Source organism: Ambystoma mexicanum, chromosome 9, assembly GCF_040938575.1.
Source record: "Ambystoma mexicanum isolate Mex_15411 chromosome 9, UKY_AmexF1_1, whole genome shotgun sequence".
In the NCBI taxonomy this organism is placed as follows: domain Eukaryota; kingdom Metazoa; phylum Chordata; class Amphibia; order Caudata; family Ambystomatidae; genus Ambystoma; species Ambystoma mexicanum.
The window spans coordinates 709,746,772-709,767,787 of record NC_090931.1 but is presented as its reverse complement, the minus strand read 5'-3'; the positions used below and the strand labels follow the sequence as shown (position 1 = coordinate 709,767,787).

The following is a 21,016-nucleotide window of genomic DNA, read 5'->3' as shown; positions in this document are numbered from 1 at the left end:
TGTCTCCCTGCACTCCCACCCCCCAGCAGTGCAGAGACAGCCTCCACCAGGCCCCCACCCATGTCCCCCTGCACCCCCACCCCCCAGCCACCAGGGGCAGCCTCCACCAGGCCCCCAACCATGTCAACCACCACCCCCACCCCCCAGCAGTGCAGGGGCAGCCTCCACCAGGCCCCCACCCATGTCTCCCATCACCCCCACCCCCCAGCAGTGCAGGGTCAGCCTCCACCAGGCCCCCACTCATGTCTACCACCACCCCCACCCCCAGCCACCAGGGGCAGCCTCCACCAGGCCCCCACTCATGTCTCCCTGCACCCCCACCCCCCAGCCACCAGGGGCAGCCTCCACCAGGCCCCCACTCATGTCTCCCATCACCCCCACCCCCCAGCCACCAGGGGCAGGCTCCACCAGGCCCCCACCCATGTCTCCCACCACCCCCACCCCCCACCAGTGCAGGGGCAGCCTCCACCAGGCCCCCACTCATGTCTCCCACCACCCCCACCCCCCAGCCACCAGGGGCAGCCTCCACCAGGCCCCCACTCATTTCTCCCACCACCCCCAGCCCCCAGCCACCAGGGGCAGCCTCCACCAGGCCCCCACCCATGTCTACCACCACCCCCACCCCCCAGCAGTGCAGGAGCAGCCTCCACCAGTCCCCCACCCATGTCCCCCTGCACCCCCACCCCCCAGCCACCAGGGGCAGCCTCCACCAGGCCCCCACCCATGTCTACCACCACCCCCACCCGCCAGCAGTGCAGAGGCAGCCTCCACCAGGCCCCCACCCATGTCTCCCACCACCCCCACCCCCCAGCAGTGCAGGGTCAGCCTCCACCAGGCCCCCACTCATGTCTACCACCACCCCCACCCCCAGCAGTGCAGGGGCAGCCTCCACCAGGCCCCCACCCATGTCTACCACCACCCCCACCCCCAGCCACCAGGAGCAGCCTCCACCAGGCCCCCACTCATGTCTCCCTGCACCCCCACCCCCCAGCCACCAGGGGCAGCCTCCACCAGGCCCCCACTCATGTCTCCCATCACCCCCACCCCCAGCCACCAGGGGCAGTCTCCACCAGGCCCCCACTCATGTTTCCCACCACCCCCACCCCCCAGCCACCAGGGGCAGTCTCCACCAGGCCCCCACTCATGTCTCCCACCCCCCACCCCCCAGCCACCAGGGGCAGCCTCCACCAGGCCCCCACCCAATTCTCCCATCACCCCCACCCCCAGCAGTGCAGGGTCAGCCTCCACCACGCCCCCACTCATGTCTACCGCCACCACCACCCCCCAGCAGTGCAGGGGCAGCCTCCACCAGGCCCCCACCCATGTCTACCACCACCCCCACCCCCAGCCACCAGGGGCAGCCTCCACCAGGCCCCCACTCATGTCTCCCTGCACCCCCACCCCCCAGCCACCAGGGGCAGCCTCCACCAGGCCCCCCCACATGTCTTCCACCACCCCCACCCCCTAGCAGTGCAGGGGCAGCCTCCACCAGGCCCCCACCCATGTCTACCACCACCCCCACCCCCAGCCACCAGGGGCAGCCTCCACCAGGCCCCCACTCATGTCTCCCTGCACCCCACCCGCCAGCCACCAGGGGCAGCCTTCAGCAGGCCCCCACTCATGTCTCCATCACCCCCACCCCCCAGCCACCAGGGGCAGGCTCCACCAGGGCCCCACCCATTCTCCCACCACCCCCACCCCCCAGCAGTGCAGGGGCAGCCTCCACCAGGCCCCCACTCATGTCTCCCACCACCCCCACCCCCCAGCCACCAGGGGCAGCCTCCACCAGGCCCCCACACATGTCTCCCACCACCCCCACCCCCCAGCAGTGCAGGGGCAGCCTCCACCAGGCCCCCACCCATGTCTACCACCACCCCCACCCCCAGCCACCAGGGGCAGCCTCCACCAGGCCCCCACTCATGTCTCCCTGCACCCCACCCGCCAGCCACCAGGGGCAGCCTTCAGCAGGCCCCCACTCATGTCTCCATCACCCCCACCCCCCAGCCACCAGGGGCAGGCTCCACCAGGGCCCCACCCATGTCTCCCACCACCCCCACCCCCCAGCAGTGCAGGGGCAGCCTCCACCAGGCCCCCACTCATGTCTCCCACCACCCCCACCCCCCAGCCACCAGGGGCAGCCTCCACCAGGCCCCCACTCATGTCTCCCACCACCCCCACCCCCCAGCCACCAGAGGCAGCCTCCACCAGGCCCCCACCCATGTCTACCACCACCCCACCCCCCAGCAGTGCTGGGGCAGCCTCCACCAGGCCCCCACCCATCTCTCCCTGCACCCCCACACCCCAGCCACCAGGGGCAGCCTCCACCAGGCCCCCACCCATGTCTACCACTACCCCCACCCCCCAGCAGTGCAGGGGCAGCCTTCACCAGGCCCCAACCCATGTCTCCCATCACCCGACACCCCAGCAGTGCAGGGTCAGCCTCCACCAGGCCCCCACCCATGTCTACCACCACCCCCACCCCCAGCCACCAGGGGCAGCCTCCACCAGGCCCCCACTCATGTCTCCCTGCACCCCCACCCCCCAGCCACCAGGGGCAGCCTCCACCAGGCCCCCACACATGTCTTCCACCACCCCCACCCCCCAGCAGTGCAGGGGCATCCTCCACCAGGCCCCCACCCATGTCTACCACCACCCCCACCCCCAGCCACCAGGGGCAGCCTCCACCAGGCCCCCACTCATGTCTCCCTGCACCCCACCCGCCAGCCACCAGGGGCAGCCTTCAGCAGGCCCCCACTCATGTCTCCATCACCCCCACCCCCCAGCCACCAGGGGCAGGCTCCACCAGGGCCCCACCCATTCTCCCACCACCCCCACCTCCCAGCAGTGCAGGGGCAGCCTCCACCAGGCCCCCACTCATGTCTCCCACCACCCCCACCCCCCAGCCACCAGGGGCAGCCTCCACCAGGCCCCCACACATGTCTCCCACCACCCCCACCCCCCAGCAGTGCAGGGGCAGCCTCCACCAGGCCCCCACCCATGTCTACCACCACCCCCACCCCCAGCCACCAGGGGCAGCCTCCACCAGGCCCCCACTCATGTCTCCCTGCACCCCACCCGCCAGCCACCAGGGGCAGCCTTCAGCAGGCCCCCACTCATGTCTCCATCACCCCCACCCCCCAGCCACCAGGGGCAGGCTCCACCAGGGCCCCACCCATGTCTCCCACCACCCCCACCCCCCAGCAGTGCAGGGGCAGCCTCCACCAGGCCCCCACTCATGTCTCCCACCACCCCCACCCCCCAGCCACCAGGGGCAGCCTCCACCAGGCCCCCACTCATGTCTCCCACCACCCCCACCCCCCAGCCACCAGAGGCAGCCTCCACCAGGCCCCCACCCATGTCTACCACCACCCCACCCCCCAGCAGTGCTGGGGCAGCCTCCACCAGGCCCCCACCCATCTCTCCCTGCACCCCCACACCCCAGCCACCAGGGGAAGCCTCCACCAGGCCCCCACCCATGTCTACCACTACCCCCACCCCCCAGCAGTGCAGGGGCAGCCTTCACCAGGCCCCAACCCATGTCTCCCATCACCCGACACCCCAGCAGTGCAGGGTCAGCCTCCACCAGGCCCCCACTCATGTCTACCACCACCCCCACCCCCCAGCAGTGCAGGGGCAGCCTCCACCAGGCCCCCACCCATGTCTACCACCACCCCCACCCCCAGCCACCAGGGGCAGCCTCCACCAGGCCCCCACTCATGTTTCCCTGCACCCCACCCGCCAGCCACCAGGGGCAGCCTTCAGCAGGCCCCCACTCATGTCTCCATCACCCCCACCCCCCAGCCACCAGGGGCAGGCTCCACCAGGGCCCCACCCATTCTCCCACCACCCCCACCCCCCAGCAGTGCAGGGGCAGCCTCCACCAGGCCATCACTCATGTCTCCCACCACCCCCACCCCCCAGCCACCAGGGGCAGCCTCCACCAGGCCCCCACACATGTCTCCCACCACCCCCACCCCCCAGCAGTGCAGGGGCAGCCTCCACCAGGCCCCCACCCATGTCTACCACCACCCCCACCCCCAGCCACCAGGGGCAGCCTCCACCAGGCCCCCACTCATGTCTCCCTGCACCCCACCCGCCAGCCACCAGGGGCAGCCTTCAGCAGGCCCCCACTCATGTCTCCATCACCCCCACCCCCCAGCCACCAGGGGCAGGCTCCACCAGGGCCCCACCCATGTCTCCCACCACCCCCACCCCCCAGCAGTGCAGGGGCAGCCTCCACCAGGCCCCCACTCATGTCTCCCACCACCCCCAGCCCCCAGCCACCAGGGGCAGCCTCCACCAGGCCCCCACTCATGTCTCCCACCACCCCCACCCCCCAGCCACCAGAGGCAGCCTCCACCAGGCCCCTACCCATGTCTACCACCACCCCCACCCCCCAGCAGTGCTGGGGCAGCCTCCACCAGGCCCCCACCCATCTCTCCCTGCACCCCCACACCCCAGCCACCAGGGGCAGCCTCCACCAGGCCCCCACCCATGTCTACCACTACCCCCACCCCCCAGCAGTGCAGGGGCAGCCTTCACCAGGCCCCCACCCATGTCTCCCATCACCCGACACCCCAGCAGTGCAGGGTCAGCCTCCACCAGGCCCCCACTCATGTCTACCACCACCCCCACCCCCCAGCAGTGCAGGGGCAGCCTCCACCAGGCCCCCACCCATGTCTACCACCACCCCCACCCCCAGCCACCAGGGGCAGCCTCCACCAGGCCCCCACTCATGTCTCCCTGCACCCCCACCCCCCAGCCACCGGGGGCAGCCTCCACCAGGCCCCCACTCATGTCTCCCATCAGCCCACCCCCCAGCAGTGCAGGGTCAGCCTCCACCAGGCCCCCACTCATGTCCCCCAGCCAACATTTCACCACAATGTAGATCCCTGGCCCTTATGGTCAGCCTCCAAATGGCAAACACCCACCCGAGTATTGCATCCACCCACTTAGAAATGGCAAAAACATGACAGAAGCCCAATTGCAAGTTTGGAAATGAACACATGTCCCTCACATACACCCAATGGGTGTCAGTGAATGTCAAAACCCATATCATGATATGCATGAAACCAATGAGATGATACTACACATTGAACCTTGACGAAAAAATATGTATTAAAAGCAACATAAATTGAATAAAAAATAAACAAACAATAATAGAAATTAAAAAAAAAAAATACAGCAGGTCCGTGAAATAATGCTAAACCACAAATCATAATGCAAAGGAAAGGTGTCCAAAGTCACAGTCCACAAAAGTAAATCCAATGCAAAATTAAAATCGAAAACCATTGCTCCATGGCGAAATCATAATAAAAATTGAAAATCCAAAAGTCAACTATGTACAGATAAACTATCCAGGGTCCATGATCCCAACCGAAGAAATGAAACCTATCTAATAACACTACCTAATAAAAATAACTATATACAAAAATGTGGCCCATTGTCCAAAAGGTCCAAAAAAAAAGCTAAACCAAAGGAAACCTAACACTAACTATATAACTATTTACAAGGGCAGCGGGCTAGTCCGACGGCTCACTTCGGGATGTTCCAGGCCAGGGCATCATCGAACTCCTGCTCAATGTCCCGGAGGCGCTCCTCCTCCATGGCCCCGAGGGTCCGCAGGGCCGTCCACATGTTCCCCCCAAACTCCCTGCGGATTGCCTCGAGGCACTCGGCACGCCTCAGGGCCCTCTGCATGGAGTTCTCCGCCCTGACCATCGTGAGCCGTGCCTCTTCCGCCCGTTGCCGCTCCGCATCTATGGCATGGCCCAACCGCTGCCACACGGAAGACACTTCCCGTCCTGGGTCCTCCTGCCCTCCGGCCGATGCCTGCCCCTCCGATGTCGAAGGCCCCGAGCCATCATGGCTCCCACCACATTGCTGCTGCTGCGCCTCTGCCCGTGCACTGCCTCCTGCTGCCTGCACATCCTCCGCTGGCTGGGGTGCAGTCGTTGATGTGGCCACCCCTGCTGGACGTCCGACTCCCGACTGTGGCAGGGATGCCTCCTCCACCAGCCTGGCCGCACCGTCTGAGGCAGCTCCACAGGGCACCCAGGTGACTGATGGGTGGGAAGATGGCACGGAGGACGACTGGCGCATAGGAGGTTCAGTTGAGGAGGGGGTCTGAGCAAGCCCCATCAAACGGAGGAATCCGGCCTGGGTGACCTGTCCCAGTAGGCTGATGCGGTCAACGAGCCATTCGAGATGACGTGCAGTCTCCTCATGAAATGACTGCAGGTCACCTCGCATGGCCCATTGACGCAACGCCACACCAGTCAGGACAGGCTCAACCCGGACCCGGATAGCCACGTCCGCAGGCAGAGGAAGGCCAGTTGTCGTTAGCTCATCCCCTGCCTGAAAACGGGTCTGGATGTAGGCATCCCTGCTGGTGCAAGATGATGCAGTGACAGGATCGGGGACAGGATTGCACACAGGCACCTCCGCGGCGACCTGTGCTGCCTCCTGTCCCTGGTCCTGCACTGCACCACTAGCACCAGTGGAATCCCCACCTCCAGACCCTGTCTCTGTTGCTTGCACGGCCTCCTCCTCCACCAAACCCCCCACCAACCTGGATGACTCCGTGCCATCTTCCCCCGTTGGGCCCTGTGGGGTCCCAGCTGCCCCTTCTGCTGCCGAGGAGTCCAACTCCGACCTCTGCCTCTTGGACCTCCCCCTGGCAGCTGCGGCCTGGGACGCGGCACCGGACTCCTCACTCCCCGACGAGATGACAACCTGGGAGGGGAGCCGGGCCTTGCGTCTCCGGCTGGCGGTGCGATCCCCGCCGCTGTGCTCCACAGCACCTTCTCCGCCCTCTTCATCAGTTGACGCTGCAGACAGGGAGAAATAAAACACAGGCATCAGGGCACTGTACAATGGACACATACACACATGACAGTTGCACATGAGTGGCATTGGCAAACCTCAGACATGGCATCACAATCGGCAACACACATGTCATTTCAACTTGCACACATGAGCCATACCACAGCCACATCGCAACTGCCAGCAACATCCATACACATACAACAGCATGAGCAGGCAAAGGTGAGCCAGACATCACATGCAACACAGGGAGTGCACTACACATGCACGCACAACACCACACTTGCATGCATGTGTACACCTCAGCCAACTTTCGCAGTGTTCCGATGGGCATCCATGTCACATCTGCCAATCAGGCTTCCACATCCCGCTGTCACATGCAGCCATGTTGCCTCACTGTTGCACCCTTGTCAAATACACACACATGCACATGTACACAGTGCTGATACATGCAGCTGAAAACAACATACATGCGTGACATCACGAACATGCCCACTTACATACACATTCATCCAAACATGTGTGCCCACACAACTGCATTTGGCATGCAAGCCTACACACACAAGCACCATCCATGTCTCACACATGACAGCCCTCGCATGTGTTAGCCTCACGGTCCTGTACACCCCCACCCATACTCGGCCCCATACAAACACATGTGCAACCGGCACACTACTGGCACATCACCACACGCACAGCTTACAATCATGATGCATGTACACTTACCGCTCGACTCCAGACGGGTCTGCCTCTCAAGGACCTGGACATGGAGCGCTGGGGATATGCGTTCCAGGACCCTCATCTGATCTTCCGACAAGTGGCCCCGGCGCCCCTTAGCATCCGCTGCCTTCAAGAGGCACCGGGCCTTGTTCAGGGTCCTGGACCTGAAGTCCTCCCAGCGCTTCTTGACATGTTGGTAGTCGCGGACTGCCACCCCCTCCGCGTTGATGACAGTCACAATGTCCGTCCAGATCCGAGTCCGTCCTTCCTTGTCAGCGCGCACACTTCCGTAGAGGGCATCATACTGCCCCAGATCTTGCTCCACCAGGACACCAACTTCCCTGGCACTGAAGCTGGTGCCCCTCTGCCTCTCTGGCCGGGGGTTGTCAGTGGTGCCAGATGTTGCAGTGCCCGACATGACAACCCCAGAGGCAGGAGTGGGTGGGCAACTGGGTCCTGGGGCTGGGCTGTGGAGCGATGGAATCCCAGTCGGGATTCTTCGGTTCCAGCAGGGGTGGTCACAGCAACAGCACCCCTGGCTATGTGCAGGCAGCAAAAGGCAGGGCACGTGGGCAGCAGGCAGTCAGGCAGCAGCAGATGGCAGGTGGAAGCGTGCTCCGGGCTCTGGGGGGCAGTAATTTGGCCTTCTGTGCAGGAGCATGGTCTTCCGTGTGCTTACGCGTGGCCAGCTTGATACGGAGTGATTTGGCATGTGAAAATCCTGCACGTCTGCGTGTAAATCGAGGAAAGGCCCTTAGCGCGTAAGCGCGTCTGTGACGTGACGCGCGCGGGTGTTTCTCTCATTACACGTGATGACAGAGCACACGTGGATTTCCACCAATCGCGTGTGAAACTTCCTGCGCACCCCAGAAATACACGTACCCAGGCCAATCGCGTGTACGCTCAATTCCCTCCGATTACACGTGATGACACTCGGACGTGCAGTTTTACCACGTGTGCTCGCATATGCGATTTCATTGGCCCAAAGGCCGCCATGCGCAGCTGTGACGTCACGTGCATGGCCGTAGAGAATGGCACGTGTAAAAATGAAGAGATACACGTCCGAGTGTCAAAGCGCGTAATTGGTGGAAATGGCCTCATCGCGTATACGCGTCTGTGACGTGTGTATAAAAGGTACGTGTAGAACGCCATTTCCTTGTATGTGCTTTTCGTGGAGAGCGAGGGGGTGAAATCTGTACTTCTTGTCGGTTCACACGCGATTTACTTCACAGCGTTTCCAGTTCGTACTCCCTGTTACCTCTGACAGCTTTTTCTCTTTTCCTCTTTTTCCTGGGCCTGGTTCCTCAAACAGCGTTCCCTTCTACTGTTGTCCTGTCTCCTCAGACAGCGTACAATTCTTCTTTTGGCGGGGGTGTTGCCAACGTGCACACGCGCATATTTTTCACGCTTTTGTTCCTGGCAGACGGTGAGTCGCGCACTTATTTTACATCTGTGCTTGCCCCGTGTGTCGCGTACCCCTTCAGAGGTCATTCTAGGCTGCGTGTGACACGCATACGTTCATTCTTGTGTTTCTGGGTGCCACAGCGTAGTGCAGGTTTATTTTTCCACGCACGTGGTCTAGGAGGGGTTGCGTGCACCTTACTTCCCTTTTTTGGGGTGCCTGTCCGTTGCGTGACCCGTCATCTTTCCCCAGGGGTGACATACAGCCTTGCTAGAGCACTAGGGTACGATTACCATCTGGTACCCAACCCCTTTGACCCACAATTGCCCAGGACAATAGTTCACATCGACTCCCATGCGCACAATAACATCAGTGCCATGGCTGGGAGGCGACCAAGCCGTAAGGGTGGCAAAGGTGGCCGAGTCCTAAGTGGTGGCCGTGGTGGATCCAGTAGAGGACATGGCTGTGACTTTCAGGGTGCCCCTAGCCCCCCATGTGTGGAGGAGCAGTCAGGGACACCCATGCCACCCCCCCCCTGGTTGAGGTTAACGTGGCTGACACCATCCATGCTCAGCCCTTGTTAGACCAGCCCACTGTGGAACCAGACCTGGCACAGGGTGACTCCATGGCTGACTTCCAGGTCAGCAGGTCTAGGCCACGTGCGCCAGTGAACGTTGGTGTCATCAGGCCACGTGGATCAGGGGCAGCTAGGTCATCTGCTGCCCTGCGTAGGCAGGCTCGGGAGGCTGCAGGGGCAGCTGCGGCTCCATCCACCCCACCTCTCACACACCCAGCCAGGACAGTGTTGGTCCAAGTCCATCATGCTGACATTCCCCCTGACACCATCACACTTGAGCTAATGCCTGCACCAACTCCCATGCTGAGTGTGCAATCCCACGCTCCTGCTCCTAGTGTCCAGAGCAGCGTAGGACACTCAGGATCCCCACCACCTTCCAAGAGGAAGAGTGCTCGTCCAGTAGAGGCTGATGCCCCAGACACGGCTACACAGTCCGGCCCGTCAAGGAAGCCCAGCTTCAATGAGGCCGAACTGAATGCACTTGTAGAGTATGTGTCCGCACATGACTGCGAAATGGTGATTGTTGCAGGATCCAAGACCACACCTGCACAATGTCAGGCACACTGGCAGACCATTGCGGACATCATAAGTGCCCTTGGAATCGTGAGGCGCACAGCTAATGAATGCTACAAGTGCTGGAATAACCTGAAGCGCAGGGCAAAGAATAAGCTGGCCTCAAGTCATGCCGCAACTCTAGTGACTGGAGGTGGGTCTCCAGCAGACGACATAGAACTCACTCCACATGAGCAGGTTGCTGGGACCTACGTCACGGAGGAACAGATCCAAGGCGTGGGAGAACTGGCAGATTACGAGGCATTGTCCAGTGAGTGCACATGCATGTGTGTGTCATCCATGTGCATGGTGTGTGTGGGAGGGCTTCTGTTTGGGTGCGAGGTGAGGGTGTGTGTGCCTGAGTGGTTCGGGTCACACATGTGCCTCCTCCTAAACATTCTTGGCACCAGCATTTGGGTATAGCAGCATCCCTTCTGCCAACATTAGACATCCAGCCCAACACCACGCCAGTTGCCCTTGGAGTGTCATCTTGCCACAACATAGTTGCTTATTTACCTCTGTTTATTCAGGCAGATTGTTTGCATACCACCACTTTTACTCGGGATTTCTCAGTCCTATTGTCACATGTATGACATGGCTATGGTACAGTGGACTGGCTTAGTTTCCTGGACATGATTAGTTTAGACATGTCCCTGAGCTATAGGACCATTTTGGACTGGCAGCTGCAGGTTAAACATTTGAACCATTTCAATGAAAAGATCAATTATTTGAGCAAACTGGACTGAATGAACAATTGTTGACCTACTCTCCCTCTTCACTTCATGGCTAGGGTACATGCCATCTGTGTGATGGCATGTGTATTTGACCTGCCAATCACTGCCCAATGTGTGATGCCACTGCTAGGCAGCATGCAGCAAATGTGTTCACCTTCCATCTTGGTGTCATCAATGTGTGCCATCTGCCTCCACATCACACGCAGTGACGGTGCATGCATGGGAGGGTTTTAGTCATGTGGGACATGTGTAAATCAAGTACTGTTTCAGTAGCCTGTCAGCCCTAATTGTGTGCCATAGTGCTAATGCCTGTTTCCATTTGTTTTCTTTTATGTCTTTGCAGGGGATGACACACTTGATACTGCTGGGGTTGTGGAGATGGTGCAGACCCAGGAGGGGTCTGAGGGCCGACCGACCACCAGTGAGGGACGTGGTGTGGTGGTGGGTGAGAACCCACAACTGCTGCAGGTCGTACTCTCAAGGGGTGTCTCTGGCTGCACCTCCCCCGAGCTGTATTCAGCTGTCGATTCGTATGATGAGACCTATGTGCCATCGCAGGTGAGTGTTCCTGGGGGGGATTCTGTTCTGTCTGACCCACCTGCACCAGGGTTAGAACCCTCAATGGGGATGTCAGTGTTGGCAGGTACGCCTTTGGTGGTTACGGATGCAGGGTCACACTCCGCGACATCTGATCCTGTTCCTGGGCCAGCAGATCAGAGGGGGAATGCAGTCCTGCAGCCTCAGGCAGTGCCGGCACAGCAAGGCGCAGTTCGCCTTGCCCCAGACAGGTGTGGTGCCCGCCGACGTGGTGGCCGTCAGCCACCTGGCAATACCGCATGGGAGCAATCCATATACGGTATGGCAACCCAACAGGCAGCATCATCAGAGATGATGGCTCAGGCCATGGATAGGGTGGCCACTTCCATTGTCCCCCCCGAAAGGCTGATGGAGCGACTACAGCAGGCAACAGACTCCATCTGCCAGTCACACAGGGAGGACATGTTGGCGTCCGACAGGGACAGGCGGGCGGCACTGGCGACTCTGCAGGAAGCCATCTCCATAGAGTCCCAGGGCCACAGGGAAGCCCTGAGGGTGGAACTCCTTCACCTCAGGACGACTCTTGTTGAGCTTGAGGCTTCAACAAACAGAAGGACAGAACAGCAGCTGGAGCGTCTCACCCATATGCTCTCAGCTGAGATGCAGGCAAATAGGGCGGAGGTCCGGGAATCCCGTGAGTTGTTGCATGGGGACCTCCGCACACTTATCCTCCAGAACGAGACCTACCACACCCGCATGCTTGCAGCCATGGAGGAACAGACGAGGGCTTTGCGTGGGCTGCCTCCCATAGTGCCACCACCTCCTGATGCAGCTGCAGAGGGTGAGGAGAGCGACAGCAGTGATACTCCCACAATAGGGTAGCCGTGTAGGCCATGAGCCCATGGAGGTGTTTTTTTTCCGCAAGATCCACACAGGTTGGTTTTGGTGTGCACCCTGTCCTCGGACCTCCTGGGTGGCCTCCCCCACCCCCCTGGGCCCATTAATGGCCATTTTTGATTTTTTTTTTTTTGAGACAGTGTGTTGCCTTGTGTGGCTCCCGTGGGCATACGCTGCATTGTGGCTGGGCACATGCAGGCTTGTCATGGATTTGGTTCAGATGCTTGGGTTTTTGTCACACACACCCCTCCTGCTTCCCGTTTCCATGGGCTTGCAAAGGGTGTGCCCAAGTGACATTGACGTACATGGTGACATTGGACTCCCATGAGCTGTGTGGGCAGTCTGTAGTCAATACTGTGTATACATTCATAGTGCATATTGTTGTTGTATTGTACACTGCATGGTGTATTGATATGTGCCTCTGCATCCATCTCATCCTCCTAATTTGCAGGTCCATTCCTCATGTCTTCACAATGCGGTCCACCTTGGAACTGGAGTCCATGTTGTAAGCAGTGCACCTACACTCTGGCGTGGCGCTAACACTGTATACTTGGAAGTGTTCGGAGGGCTGTCATCATCAGGTAGTGAGGCTAGCAAATTTTTAAGTCTGTAATGTCATGTTTAAGGTAGGTTGGAGGTTGGGTAGGTGATTGGTATTCTTGGTAAGTATTTGGTAATGTGGGTTGTAGGTCCTGCATTACTGTGAGCTTTTCATGTGTGGACATGTTTCCATTAGGGACACTGTAGCTGGTGACACTTGGGGCATGTTGTGGGGATTAATTTCTTTCCTCTCACATTGCATGACATGCCATGGTGTATTGTGTGGCCGTACCGGGGAGGGGTTGGGTGACATGGCAATGTTTTCATGTAGTATTTTGCGAATGGGTATTCATTTCTGCAGCATGGAAGTGTCTTTTGATGACACTGCATTGGTGGTGTTTGTGTAGGTAGGGATGCACACATTGTGACACTTCCACATGAACAATCTCAGGCTGCTATGGTTCTGACAGTTGACTGTCCCTTTGTTCGTCTTAATTGTCAGGTCGAGTCATCATTGCTTATCAGATGGTATGTGCCAGGCCTGTGTGCACTCCACTGGGGTGTGATTTCTATGTGAAGTAATTAGCCACCAGCTGCGTACGGGCTGCCTCACCCCGTGCCCTCTCCCCTCCCATGCGCAGTGGGCGTGCATGTGGTTGGGGATGTGGGGGCACCACCATGTCCACAGCCACGCCCCGGCGTGTTGCAACATTGTGTGGGACAAATGCTGCCACCATGATCCTGCACACTACTGGGGGTGCATATAACAGCTGCCCGCCAGGACGGTCAAGGGAGCGAAAGCGTGACTTGAGCACTCCGAATGTGCGCTCCACTATGCCCCGGGTTGCAATATGGGCTGTGTTGTATCATACCTCTGGAGGCATGATGGGGTTCCGAATTGGCGTCATCATGTGGGTGCTCAGAGGGTAGGCACTGTCCCCTGGTGAGGAGGTGATGGGTATCATTAGTGGGGTAGTGACATAACTCTGCATCTGACATGCATGCATGTGCAGTGGCATTCATACTCACCAAGCAGCCATGTATAGCCATGCCGCCCAGCTTCTAGGTCCCGGTTTAGGGTGGACATTCGGTAAATGAAGCTGTCGTGGGTGGACCCTGGATAGTTGGCATATACTGAGGTGATGATTCCCTTAGCATTACATACTACATGCACGTTGATGGAATGCCAGTGCTTGCGGTTCCTATAGATGTGCTCAGATGCCCTGGGGGGACGTAGTGCCACATGGGTGCAGTCAATGGCACCTAGCACTTTTGGGAATTGTGCCACACCGTAGAAATCGAGGGTGGCAGCCTGCCTTTCTGCAGGTGTCCTGGGCAGGTATATGTGCCTACGGACTGATGGGCGTGCAGTGATGATGTTCAAGAGCTGGTGTAGGCAGTGTGACTGCGTGGCCTGTGACACCCCACCCACTATGGCACTTGTTCGCTGAAATGATCCTGTGGCCAAGAAGTGCAGTAAATTGAGGAACTTCTCCAGAGGGCTGAGTGCTTGGGAGCACAGGGTGGGTGATGTGAGGTCATCCTCCCACTCACTGACCAGGTCCAATATTATGTGTGGTGGAAACCTGTACCTCCCATACACCTGGTCATCAGGCATCCCAAAAAGGCTGGTTCTGGGAGTGAAAATTCGGGCCCTCACTATCCTCCTCCTCCTTTGGTAACCCACGGCCACTGCTGCTAGGAACGGTATATTCATCCTGGCGTATGAGCTTGTTTGTTGTTTGCGCGCACTTTTATGCTGCGCGGGTCGACGTACGCCTGCTTCATGCTGGCGTACGTGTTTCAGGATTGGACCATTGTTTTTTTTGACATGTCGTAGGCGAACGTGTGTATCTTCCCGCCCACCCCAGGAATACACGTAGCACGCTCTCCCAGGCCCAGTCGCGGGTAAATATTCCCGCCCACCCCGGGAATACATGTACCCCACTCTCACAGGCCCAGTCCCGTGTGGAACCTCCCGCGCACCCCGTAGTACACGTACCCAGGCCAATCGCGTGTGGAACTTCCCGCGCAACCCGTAGTACACGTACCCAGGCCAATCGCGTGTGGAACCTCCCGCGCACCCCGTAGTACACGTACCCAAGCCAATCGCGTGTGGAACTTCCCGCGCACCCCGTAGTACACGTACCCAGGCCAATCGCGTGTGGAACTTCCCACGCACCCCGTAGTACACGTACCCAGGCCAATCGCGTGTGGAACCTCCCGCGCACCCCGTAGTACACGTACCCAAGCCAATCGCGTGTGGAACTTCCCGCGCACCCCGTAGTACACGTACCCAGGCCAATCGCATGTGGATGTTCACGCGCATCCCTAAGTACACGTACCCAGGCCAATCGCGTGTGGAACCTCCTGCGCACCCCATAGTACACGTACCCAGGACAATCGCGTGTGGAAGTTCACGCGCACCCCGAAGTACAAGTACCCAGGCAAATCGCACGGCTGGGGGGTGGGGGTGATGGGAGACATGAGTGGGGGCCTGGTGGAGGCTGACCCTGCACTGCTGGGGGGTGGGGTGATGGGACACATGAGTGGGGGTCTGGTGGAGGCTGCCCCTGGTGGCTGGGGGGTGGGGGTGGTGGTAGACATGAGTGGGGGCCTGGTGGAGGCTGACCCTGCACTGCTGGGGGGTGGGGTGATGGGACACATGAGTGGGGGCCTGGTGGAGGCTGCCCCTGGTGGCTGGGGGTGGGGGTGATGGGAGACATGAGTGGGGGCCTGGTGGAGGCTGCCCCTGCACTGCTGGGGGGTGGAGGTGGTGGTAGACATGGGTGGGGGCCTGGTGGAGGCTGCCCCTGAACTGCTGGGGGGTGGGGGTGGTGGTAAACATGGGTGGGGGCCTGGTGGAGGCTGCCCCTGGTGGCTGGGGGGTGGGGGTGCAGGGAGACATGAGTGGGGGCCTGGTGGAGGCTGCCCCTGCACTGCTGGGGGATGGGGGTGGTGGTAGACATGGGTGGGGGCCTGGTGGAGGCTGCCCCTGCACTGCTGGGGGGTGGGGGCGGTGGTAGACATGGGTGGGGGCCTGGTGGAGGCTGCCCCTGGTGGCTGGGGGGTGGGGGTGATGGGAGACATGAGTGGGGGTCTGGTGGAGGCTGCCCCTGGTGGCTGGGGGGTGGGGGTGATGGGAGACATGAGTGGGGGCCTGGTGGAGGCTGCCCCTGCACTGCTGGGGGGTGGGGGTGGTGGTAGCCATGAGTGGGGGCCTGGTGGAGGCTGACCCTGCACTGCTGGTGGGTGGGGGTGATGGAAGACATGAGTGGGGGCCTGGTGGAGGCTGCCCCTGGTGGCTGGGGGGTGGGGGTGATGGGAGACATGAGTGGGGGCCTGGTGGAGGCTGCCCCTGGTGGCTGGGGGGTGGAGGTGCAGGGGGACATGTGTGGGAGCCTGGTGGAGGCTGCCCCTGCACTGCTGGGGGTGGGGGTGATGGGAGACATGAGTGAGGGCCTGGTGGAGGCTGCCCCTGCACTGCTGGGGGGTGGAGGTGGTGGTAGACATGAGTGGGGGCCTGGTGGAGGCTGACCCTGCACTGCTGGGGGGTGGGGGTTATGGGAGACATGAGTGGGGGCCTGGTGGAGGCTGCCCCTGGTGGCTGTGGGGTGGGGGTGGTGGTAGGCATGAGTGGGGGCCTGGTGGAGGCTGTCCCTGCACTGCTGGGGGGTGGGGGTGGTGGTAGACATGGGTGGGGGCCTGGTGGAGGCTGCCCCTGGTGGCTGGGGGGTGGGGGTGCAGGGAGACATGAGTGGGGGCCTGGTGCAGGCTGCCCCTGCACTGCTGGGGGGTGGGGGTGGTGGTAGACATGGGTGGGGGCCTGGTGGAGGCTGCCCCTGCACTCCTGGGGGTGGGGGTGGTGGTAGACATGGGTGGGGGCCTGGTGGAGGCTGCCCCTGGTGGCTGGGGGTGGGGGTGCAGGGAGACATGAGTGGGAGCCTGGTGGAGGATGCCCCTGCACTGCTGGGGGGTGGGGGTGGTGGTAGACATGGGTGGGGGGCTGGTGGAGGCTGCCCCTGCACTGCTGGGGGGTGGGGGTGGTGGTAGACATGGGTGGGGGCCTGGTGGAGGCTGCCCCTGGTGGCTGGGGGGTGGGGGTGCAGGGAGACATGAGTGGGGGCCTTGTGGAGGCTGCCCCTGGTGGCTGGGGGGTGGGGGTGGTGGTAGACATGGGTGGGGGCCTGGTGGAGGCTGCCCCTGGTGGCTGGGGGGTGGGGGTGGTGGCAGACATGAGTGGGGGCCTGGTGGAGGCTGACCCTGCACTGCTGGGGGGTGTGGGTGATGGGAGACATGAGTGGGGTCCTGGTGGAGGCTGCCCCTGGTGGCTGGGGGCTGGGGGTGATGGGAGAGATGAGTGGGGGCCTGGTGGAGGCTGCCCCTGGTGGCTGGGGGGTGGGGACCAGGGGGACATGTGTGGGAGCCTGGTGGAGGCTGCCCCTGCACTGCTGGGGGTGGGGCTGATGGGAGACATGAGTGGGGGCCTGGTGGAGGCTGCCCCTGGTGGCTGGGGGGTGGGGGTGGTGGTAGACATGAGTGGTGGCCTGGTGGAAGCTGCCCCTGCACTGCTGGGGGGTGGGGGTGATAGGGGACATGAGTGGGGGCCTGGTGGAGGCTGCCCCTGGTGGCTGGGGGGTGGGGGTGCAGGGAGACATGAGTTGGACATGAGTGGGGGCCTGGTGGAGGCTGCCCCTGGTGGGTGGGGGGTGGGGGTGATGGGAGATATGAGTGGGGGCCTGGTGGAGGCTGCCCCTGGTGGCTGGGGGGTGGGGGTGGTGGTAGACATGAGTGGGGGCCTGGTGGAGGCTGCCCCTGCACTGCTGGGGGGTGGGGGTGGTGGGAGACATGAGTGGGGGCCTGGTGGAGGCTGCCCCTGCACTGCTGGGGAGTGGGGGTGGTGGGAGACATGGGTGGGGGCCTGGTGGAGCCTGCCCCTGGTGGCTGGGGGGTGGGGGTGATGGGAGACATGTGTTGGTGATCAGTAGTGCAAGGTGACATGTTGGTTGGCTGGTGGGCATGGCCATGGTGGATGAGTTGCCTGTGGGACATGAGCAGGGGTGCAGGGTAGTACCCTGTGGTGTGGGCTGCCTGCAGGGGCCATGGAGGGTGTAGAGGGAACATCTGGGAGGACCCACATGGCCAAATCACGTGTAGCATTCCCCGGCACCACCGAAATACACGTACCCTGCTGAAATCGCGTGTGAATCTTCCCGCGCACCTCGGAATACACGTACCCAAGCCAATCGCATGTGGAACTTCACGCACACCCCGAATTACACGTACCCAGGCCAATCGCGTTTGGAACTTCCCGCGCACCCCGTAGTACACCTACCCAGGCCAATCGCGTGTGGAACTTCCCGCGCACCCCGTAGTACACATACCCAGGCTAATCGCGTGTGGGACTTCCCGCGCACCCCGAAGTACACGTACCCAGGCCAATCGCGTGTGGAACTTCCCGCGCATCCCGAAGTACACGTACCCAGGCCAATCGCGTGTGGAACTTCCCGTGTACCCCGAAGTACATGTACCCAGGCCAATCACGTGTGGGACTTCCCGTGCACCCAGGTACACACACACACGCTATTTTTCACACAGCGGGTGTCCGTGTTTGTCGGTACCCCTTTGCACCTCATTTGTCCTAGAGGGCCACTGTATGGACCATTCATCATGGCTGTATATGGGTGCTTTTTGTTATCGCACATTTTGGCGCACATTTTTTTCAGGCGCAGGGACGCTACCGCCTGCTTTCTTGTGGCATACTTGTTTGGCCCTATGTGCGTCTTTGACCGTGCGCTGGTTTGCCCTATTCGATTCCATGAATACGGGTTGTAGGCGAGCGTGTGGGCGTTCCGCACACTTGCCTCCTGTACTTCCCCCGTGACGCCCATATTTTCACGCGTTGTTCCCCATTCCGAGTGTTACGCCCCGTGTTCCGCCTACTTTTGTGATGTGCGCCGCGCTATGTGCAATTTCGCAGTGGCCGTGGCGCACGCTGTTGGATGACCTGTGCGCCGGTGTGCGCGGCGCACATTTTTAGCGCACATCCAATGTTTTTCTCGCGCACGGACTTCCATGAATCGCTGTGCGCTGGTTTCCCTGCGATTTTCGCACTTTTCCTGCGATTCGCACGTTTTGGCACTTCTGCGTGGGAATTTTCGGTGCACATTATTTACATGAATCGACCCCATAGTTCCCTCTGGCTCATGTGTATGACATGGTTCCTGCCTCTTGGTGATTTTTTCACCTCTTCCAAAATGATCACCTTAAGTTGTGCAATGGTATGTTTATTTTCGGCAAAATGTCTTGCAACTGGAGATTTGATGTTTTTGGTACGTATGCTACTCTTGTGTTCATTTCACTTTTCCTTAGCTTTTCTAATAGTTTGGCCCACATAAAAAAGGCCACAAGGGCAATTTAAACCATATATGACTGATTTTGTGTCGCATGTAGTGTAATCATTTAATCTGATTTTCTGTCCACTGTGGGGATGTCTCACATAGCCTCCTTTCATCACGTTATTACAGTTACAGCAGTTTAAGCACAGGTACGTGCCTGTTTTCTTCTTTTTCAAAGTTTTTTGTGTGTCGATCTTTATTCTTTCCGCTTTTACTAGTTGGTCTTTGAAGTTTCTGCCTCTCTTGTACGCAATGAGTGGAGGTTTTGGGAATAATCTGTCCAGTTGTGGATCCATCTTGATAATTCCCTAATTTTTCTTAATTATTCTTCATTTTGCATGCTTACAACTGTGCAGATCTGCCATCAGGGCATTTTTCAGCATCAGAGATAAGTTGCAGAACAGTAAATTTAACGCACAAGCCAAGTGTATTAAGTCCAGTAACTGATATTACAAAAGACCCGGTATGAAATAAGACATTTGTTAGAATATATTCTAAGGAGAGTGACAACATCATAAAAGGGGATTATCATAAGAGGTGCTATGCTACAATAAATACCACTATCTACCACCATAATGAGCTACCAAAGCATTAGGTATAACTCTTTCAGAAAATATATCTAACATATTTGGTGCGTTGGCCAGGAACTTTAAAGCAGTTACTGGCGTGGCATTGTGTTAGGCATATAGCCAATGGGTGCACTTAAAAGTGAATTAACTCTGTCAAGTGATGGCGCAGCGCTGTGTGCAGTGTCAACATGTCCCAAGTTCAAGCCGAATTTTCTAATCTGGCGGACTACCCTGAGGTAAAACATTTTGCGCATGGGGTTTGGTCTTCAGAAAATGCCATGCTATGGAAGGACAGGATATGTGTAGAAGTGCAAAAAGAACCATTTCAGGATATTTTTGAGGATGGGAGCATTGTATAAGTATGTCTCATGAGACTGTTTAAAGCTCCAGACCGAAAGGGGGAGAAGGATTATATAATACAGCTATGCGCGGTTTCTCCTGGACCGGTCTTGAAAATGCAAGGAAATGATACTGAGTTTATTAGTAAATTGCAGGGCAGTTTGGATGATGCAGTTGATGAAATAAAGTTCCTAAAAGTGGAATTAGAGCAGTGTAATACAGAATTGCAGTCTAAATGTAACCATACGGATAAGCAATTAGCCCAGAAGGAAAAACAATTTGATGAGAGTGAGCAAGAACTGAAGCACTGAAAGGGGGTCTTAGATGCAATAAGACAAGACAGGGATGATGCCATTTCAGAATTAGAAACACTTAGAAAGAATAACATTGAGAAATATAAGGAATTCCGTGCTGTAGAACAAGAAATGGTTAAAGTGTTGGAAGAAATGACAGGAAAGACAGAGCTTTTGACCAGTGCCAAGTGCAAATAAGCGAACTGCAGTCCGTGATCAATAAAATTAGGGATGAGAAATCTAATCTTTTTCAGGAGGCAGAACGGCTTCATGGACAATGCAAGGATCTGGAACAGCAAACATTTAGTTTTAAATCTCTGGAAAAGCGACAAGGCAATACATTTAATGGAGTTAAGATTAACTCCAGCTCTGCACGAGGGAACAGTGTACCAATATCTATTCCTCTGGCCAGACCTGATTTTAGCCCGCTGGGGGGTATGAGTCACCCGCCGGAGGTTACAATCATTCCTGCCCACCAGAGAACAGAAATGACAGAATGATGCACCCTAAAATGCACACCAAATTGCACCAGGTAACCCTATCAAAATCATGAAGTCAATCAAAACTTTGATTAAACCATTCAAAAAGGGAGGCGATTGTTGCATAGAAGACTATTTAGAAACAGTCCACGAT

General features: G+C 59.0%; 1 protein-coding gene across 1 annotated transcript in view; it reads left to right on the top strand.

The window, feature by feature from the left end:
- Positions 1-20,401, top strand: part of LOC138487391 (uncharacterized) — a 30,040-nt gene extending 9,639 nt beyond the window's left edge. Inside the window, exon 3 of the mRNA XM_069613961.1 lies at positions 20,142-20,401. Within this exon, the coding sequence (XP_069470062.1) occupies positions 20,142-20,401 (260 nt within the window). The remainder of the gene's footprint in view (positions 1-20,141) is intronic.
- Positions 20,402-21,016: the final 615 nt, after the last annotated feature.